Here is a 7,171-nt window from a genome sequence, read left to right as displayed (position 1 = left end):
CACCATGCCCGGCTAATTTTTGTATTTTTAGTAGAGATGGGGAGGCTGGTCTCGAACTCCTGGCCTCAGGTGGTCTGCCTGCCTCGGCCTCCCAAAGTGCTGGGATTTCAGGCGTGAGCCACTATGCCCAGCTGTTTTTTTTTTTTTTTTTCTTATAGAGACAGTGTCTTACCCTGTTGCCCAGGCTGGAGTGCAGTGGTGACACCATTTAGGCTCACTACAGCCTCAATCACCCTGGTCCAAGCGATCTTCTCACTTTGCCCTTCCAAGTAGCTGGAACCACAGGTGCATGCCAGCACACCTGACTAACTGTTTTATCTTAGAGATGGGGGTCTTGCTGTGTTGGCCAGGTTGGTCTTGAACTCCTGGGCCCAAGCAATCCTCCTGCCTTGGCCGCTCAAAGTGCTGAGATTACAGACATGAGCCACCACACCTGGCTAAAGCAGGGTCTAGAAGAGACATTTGCACACCCATGTTCATAGCAGCATTACTCATGTGTCCATCCCAAGTGTCCATCAGTGGATGAGTGGATAAACAAACCGTGGTCTATCCAGGCGATGGAATATTTTTCAACCTTAAGGGATGGAAATTCTGACACATGCTACAACATGGATGAACCCTGAAGACACTGGGCTAAATGAAATAAGCCAGTCACCAAACAACAAATACTATATAATTCCGCTTATAGGAGGTATTATTTTGATGCAAAAGTAATTGCAGTTTTGCTATTACTTTTAATGACAAAAGCCGCAATTGATTTTGCACCGACCTAATACTAAAAGTAGCCAAATTCAGAGACAAAAAGTAGAAAAGTGGGTGGCAGGGGCCCAGGGGAGGCAAAATGGGGAGTTAGTGATTAATGAGTACAGAGTTTAGTTTTGCAAGATGAAAAGAGTTTTGGAGATGGAGGGTGATGATGGCTGCATTGTTATGAATGTTCTTGATACCACTGAACTGTACACTCAAAAATGGTTAAGATGGCAAAGTTATGGCCAGGCACGATGGCTCATGCCTGTAATCTCAGCACTTTGGGAGGCCGAGGTGGGCAGATTGCTTGAGCCCAGGAGCTTGAGACCAGCCTGGGCAACACAGCAAAACTCCATCTCTAAAATAAACACAAAAATTAGCCAGGCATAGTGGTGTGCGCTTGTAGTCCCAGCTATTCAGGAGGTTGAGGTGGGAGGATTGCTTGAGCCTGGGAGGTGGAAGTTGCAGTGAGCTGAGATCACACCACTGCACTCCAGCCTGGGTGACAGAGTGACCCCCACCTCAAAAAAAAAAAAAAAAGAAAAGAAAAAGAAAAAAGCAAACATTATGTGTATTATGTATATTTTACCATAATAATAATAATAATAATAAAGGCGGGCCCATAGATTGTTTTTTCCAAGAGGGTTTCCTGTTCCTGACACAGGGGCCAGCTACCTTTGTGGTTGCCCTATGCCTGGGACTGAGAGCAGCTGAGTGTCGGGGCTGCAGTTGCTGCCCTTTCTTCATAGTCCAGGGGCGCAGCTGTCATTGCTTCTCTAGTTGTGATGCTGAAAAATCCCAGGGCAGGGCACCCAGGCCCTCTAGGCTGCAACTCCCTGAGAAAGGGGCCTCCCCTCTGTCCCTCCCTGGGGCCTGGCACAGAGAAGCCAATCTTTGCCTCCATCCCTCTCTCAGCTTCCCTGATTCTTCCCTCCTTGACTACAGCTGATCGGATGCGAGTTGGTCAGACACAAGCTGAGCCAATCAGGGTCCTGGGAACTAAGTTCAGTAGCCATAAGTGCTAAACTTAAGAGTTGATGGCGGCCAAGTGTGGTGGCTCAAGCCTGTAATCCCAGCATTTTGGGAGGCCGAGACGGGCGGATCACGAGGTCAGGAGATCGAGACCATCCTGGCTAACACGTGAAACCCCATCTCTACTAAAAAATACAAAAAACTAGCCAGGCGAGGTGGCGGGCGCCTGTAGTCCCAGCTACACGGTAGGCTGAGACAAGAGAATCGCTTGAACCCGGGAGGGGGAGGTTGCAGTGAGCTGAGATCGTGCCATTGCACTCCAGCCTGGGGGTAGAGCAAGACTCTGTCTCCAAAAAAAAAAAAAAAAAAAAAGGCAAAAAAAGGCAAAAGACTTGAGTAGACATTTCTCCAAAGAAGATATATAAATGGCCGATAAGCAATAAGTACATGAAAAGATGCTCACCATCAGTAATCAGTAGCAAAACACAAGTCAAATTAGGATGGCTACAGTCAACACAGAAAATAACAAGTGTTGGCCAGAATGTGGAGAAATCGCACAATCCTTGTGCACTGTTGGTGGGAATGTAATATGATGCAGCCACTGTGGAAAAAAGTGTGGTGGTTCCTCAAATAGTTACAAATAGAATTATCATATGATGCAGCAATTCACTGCTTGGTATATATCCGAAAGAATTGAAAGCAGAGTTTTTTGTTTTTTGTCTTTTTGAGATGGAATTTCGGTCTGTCACCTGAGCTGGAGTGCAGTGGCACGATCTCGGCTCACTGCAACCTCTGCCTCCTGGGTTCAAGCAATTCTCCTGCCTCAGCCTCCCAAGTAGCTGGGATTACAGGCGTGTGCTGCCACATCTGGCAGATTTTTGTATTTTTAGTAGAGATGGGGTTTTGCCATGTTGGCCAGGCTGGTCTTGAACTCCTGACCTCAGGTGAGAAGGATCGGCCTTGGCCTCCCAAAGCGCTGGGATTACAGGCGTGAGCCACTACGCCCAGCCCCTGTCTTATTTTCCATAGGACATGAGATTACCTGGCAGACGTCTTATCTGTTTGTTAACTCTCTGCTCCCTTTCATTTGCCAGTGGCATTTTAACACCACAAGGGCAGGGACCCTGTCCGTCTTGTTTTTGCTCTATCCCTAGGCCTGGAACAGTGCCTGGCACACAGTAGATGCTTAATAAACATTCCATGAATGAAGTCAATCTCTGCAACTCTCTGAAGTTGGTTCTGCTCATATCCCTATTTCATGGACGGACAAACCAAGGTCGAACCACAAAGTCAGGGCTGGGACCTTGCAGGGACTGCAGAAGCCAGCTGGTCTTGTTCTTGGGATGATGGAAACAGCAGCACCTGAAATGAAGCCTGGGTTTGGATTTCAGCCCTGCCCAAACTGCTTTGTGACACCGGGGAAGCAGTTAACTTCTCTGTGCCTGTTTCCTCATCTGTTGAACCAGAGCCAGGCCAGTCCCTGTGACCTAAGGTCTATTGTGAGATCAAGTGAGTTCATCCCTCTGAAATGTCTGGCATGCAGCAGGAACTCACAACATTATTTCAGGGATACAGGAGGGCAGGAGGTTATGAGGCTATCTGGGGAGGCTGGTGAGACCCAGGTTCCTGTCCTGTCTCTGCTCCTTAGGAGTTGTGGGCACATGGGCTGCCTGCTTCCACCCTGTGTCAGTTTCCTCATCTGTGAAATGGGGATGTAGAGTGGCCGCAAGCTCCCCTTGGGGCACAGGGTGACCTAGCATCAGTGGCCTTGTGCATAACAGCCCTTCCATGGGGTCCAGGCCCCGGGCTCCCCTCCAGGCCCGGCGATTGCCGCCATGAAGCTGAACGAGCGCAGCCTGGCCTTCTACGCCACCTGCGATGCCCCAGTGGACAACGCAGGCTTCCTGTACAAGAAGGGCGGGCGACACGCAGCCTACCACCGGCGCTGGTTCGTCCTGCGCGGGAACATGCTCTTCTACTTCGAGGATGCGGCCAGCCGCGAACCTGTGGGCGTCATCATCCTGGAGGGCTGCACCGTGGAGCTGGTGGAGGCCGCTGAAGAGTTCGCCTTCGCCGTGCGCTTCGCGGGGACCCGGGCGCGCACCTACGTGCTGGCCGCTGAGAGTCAGGCCGCCATGGAGGGTTGGGTCAAGGCCCTGTCGCGTGCCAGCTTCGACTACCTGCGGCTGGTGGTGCGTGAGCTGGAGCAGCAGCTGGCGGCTGTGCGCGGCGGGGGTGGCATGGCCCTGCCCCAGCCTCAGTCCCTGCCCTTGCCCCCGTCCCTGCCCTCTGCCCCGGCCCCAGTCCCATTCTTGCCCTCTGCCCTGGCCCCAGTCCCAGCCCTGCCCCTGCCCCGCCGGCCCAGCGCCCTCCCGCCCAAGGAGAATGGCTGCGCTGTCTGGAGCACTGAGGCCACCTTCAGGCCTGGACCTGAGCCCCCTCCACCACCGCCTCGCCGCCGGGCCTCGGCACCCCACGGGGTCCTGGACGTGGCCCCCTTTGCCCGGCTGCACGAATGCTATGGCCAGGAGATCCGGGCCCTGCGCGGCCAGTGGCTCAGCAGCCGGGTCCAGCCCTGAGGCCACCAGGGCACCTGTTTTAGGGGGACGCAAGCTCCACGCCCTCTGGGACAGGCCGGGTCCCGGAGAGACTGGGGGAGCTGGTCCTGAGGGAAATCATGGGCAAAGCTAGCCCCCAGTCCCTGAGTGGCCTGGTTTTGGGGGATGCAGGCTCTGAGAAGGTGCTGGATTCTGAATGGGACTTTAGGACCATGTGATTCAGAAGGTCTACCCTTGAGAGGACGTCACACGCGACACTAAGGAGAATCCAGGGCCTGAGGGGGAGGTTTCCTGAGAACTTCGGCCCCAGGCTGGCCTGAGCTGCCTGGCAGAGGCCTTTGCTGGCAACAGGCCTTGCCAGGCCTGCAGCTCAGAGGGTCACTAGGACTGAGGACAATCTGTGGCCTGAAAAGCAAATGCACAGTTAGTTCGGCTCCTGACCGGGCCCTCAGGCTGGACAGAGAGAGGATCGGTTGTGGCCCACACCTGGGCCTGGCCTTGCTCCAGGACCTGCCAGAGGAGCTGACCTGGCTCCGTGCCTGCCTGTCTCCAGGAGCAGGACAGTGGCTTGGAGGGTGGCGACTGGGGACACAGGTGCAGGTGTTAGTGCAGGACTGGAAGGGTGAGGTGGCCTAGTCGCTGGGGCTCCTGGCCTGGGCCGGCTGAGGCAGGCCTCTGCCGGGTTCCCTGCCAGGCCTCATGGTGGTGCTCCTGATGGTAGTGGCTTTCTGGCTGCAGGCCCTGTCTTTGTCTCCGTGGTGGCTCTCACAGGGCTCTCCGGACACTCCTTGACTGCATCCTTCAGTCTTGGCCCCTAGGCCTGGGGCCTCTTGGGAGCTCTCTTGACCTCCCTTTCTGGGCTGGGCAGCCATGGCCCGAGGTGACCTTCTAGCAGGTTCCCCCAGGGAGGGGAGGCCACCAGCTGACTCACCACCTAAGATGGCCCAGGTGCTGACCTAGTGGCAGAGAAAACACAGCCTCACACCGAATGCAACTTCCAGAGCCCCTCTTCAGCTCCAGGCAGCCCCCTCCAACAGGTCCCCTCCTGAGCTCAGCCCCCACCCCCATACTCCTGGTGGGGACCAGGTCTTGCCTGGCTTTGGGGCTGACTGCCGGTCCCCTTTCTTCTCACCACAGTGCCCATTCTTCATCCAGGGAGAACCTCGGGGCTGGGAATACCCTCTGGCCCTCACCCTGGGTCATGTTTACAGTCCTCAATGCCCCACACCAGGGGCCGCCTGAGGACACCTCCACCCTGACCTTGATTTTCCGAAACGCTGCCTCTTGGTGACAAACTCAGCCCGAAACCCCTTCTTTCTGTCTTTGGAGACCCTTGGGCTTGGGGAAATATGGAGGGGGGTGTGTCTGCAATCAAGGCCTCTCCAGCTCACGGCCGGCCCGGTGGGCTGGGACCTCAGTCTGAATTTTAAATACTTAGGGTGCATTTTTTTTTTTTTTCTGGCAACAAAGCTTGATGTTTTCACTGCTTTAGTTTCCTGTTTGCTGGTGGAGGGGATACGATCTGTGACTCTGGGCTTGGCTTGGGGGAACAGTTGTCACTGCCCCTGGGGAGAGGGGCAGCTTGGGCTGGAGAAGCACAGCCAGAGACGGAGCCCCTCGAGAGGGATCCTTGGCTACTTCATTGTCTTCCCCCCAGCAAGCCCTGCTCTCCTCCACAGGCACCTCTGGGGTCTTGGTACGGTCCCCGCTCACCTCCTTCCAGAGTCCTGAGTGGTGTGGGTGGGGGTGGCACAGGATCTGGGGCTTGGGAGGGGTTCAGAGCTGCCCAGAGCCCCGTGTCCTGGCAGACTCAGCTGGTGGGGTGAGGTGTTAACCCCAGTCCTGGCGTAGGTTTACAGACTCTCAAGGTACACTGGCCCTGGTCTCCTGGGAGAGAGGGGTGGGGGATGTCCCCTACCAAAGCACAAGTCGGGGTCAGGCTGCCTCCCAGGTTGGGTGTCGGGGGAGCTTTCCGGCAGCCTGGGGGGGAGATGCAAGGGCTAAAATAAAATTTTGTCAAGTAATGGCTGATCGTGTCATTTTTTTCCCCATCAAAATTCTTGATTGATTTTCCTGGCAGAGCCCAGAGCAGGCTATGCAAGGGCAGGGACTAGTGTGTGATACCACATGGCTGGTGCCCTGCCAGGCGCATTCTCACTTCCCAAGGCAGATGCTGGTCCCATTTGACAGATGTGGGAAACAGGCTCATTGAGGTTATGAAACTTGCCAAAGCCACATAGCTGGAGAGTGTCAGAGCAGGGATGTAAATCTCTGGAATCCCATGATAGGATAGAGTCTTCAGGAGGAATATGAGGGAAAATGGAGCCCAAAGTTCCTTTCAGAAGGGAAAGAAGGCAGGGAAAAGCCAAGGATTTGAAAGCTAACTGGGCTGAAGACCTGAGAGTTGGGAGGGACATTAACAATCCTGATTAGGATGGCAGATGGAAGAGTCAAAACTGCATGCTTCTCACTGATAAGTTCATGGAGGCTGTGGAGGGAGCTGGAGTGAAGAGGACTCTGGCACCGATGCAAGTTCAGAAGGAAAGAGCCTGTGATTGATTAGTAATATCTGCCGTGAGCACCACATACCTGGTAGTGGTGCTCATGCTATGTATCCGCTTTCTGATTGTCTGTCTGCTGGGTTAATGGGGGGTTCACAGAGGGGGCTGGCCCAAGGTGGCCTAGCATGATGGACTTAAGCCCTAGGTCCTCTTCACATGGACTCAGTTTGGATCACAGATCTCCCTTGCAGGCCTGGAAAAATCCTGTACATTTAGGAACATGTGGCTTAGGGTGAGCAACCTACAGTCCTCATGTTCAAGAAATGAAAAGTATGAAGATCAGGGAATCATGGCCCTTGTGAGCATCTAGTGCATGCTGAATAATTTTTTCCA

General features: G+C 54.2%; 1 protein-coding gene across 5 annotated transcripts in view; it reads left to right on the top strand.

Moving 5' to 3' along the window:
* FAM109A (family with sequence similarity 109, member A) overlaps positions 1 to 6,301 on the top strand; it is a 10,826-nt gene extending 4,525 nt beyond the window's left edge. For 2 of the 5 annotated variants that reach the window (XM_011936577.1, XM_011936570.1), the window contains exon 3: positions 3,519 to 6,301. In XM_011936577.1, the coding sequence (XP_011791967.1) occupies positions 3,555 to 4,298 (744 nt within the window). In that variant the 5' untranslated portion in view covers positions 3,519 to 3,554 and the 3' untranslated portion in view covers positions 4,299 to 6,301. Of the gene's footprint in view, positions 1 to 3,242; positions 3,342 to 3,518 lie in introns of those variants that run through there. The other 3 variants (XM_011936555.1, XM_011936561.1, XM_011936587.1) reach the window with 3 other exon arrangements.
* The last annotated feature ends 870 nt before the right edge of the window (positions 6,302 to 7,171 follow it).

Source organism: Colobus angolensis, unplaced genomic scaffold (assembly GCF_000951035.1).
Source record: "Colobus angolensis palliatus isolate OR3802 unplaced genomic scaffold, Cang.pa_1.0 Scaffold10, whole genome shotgun sequence".
Taxonomy (NCBI): Eukaryota; Metazoa; Chordata; class Mammalia; order Primates; family Cercopithecidae; genus Colobus; species Colobus angolensis.
This window is presented reverse-complemented; position numbering and strand designations above follow the sequence as displayed.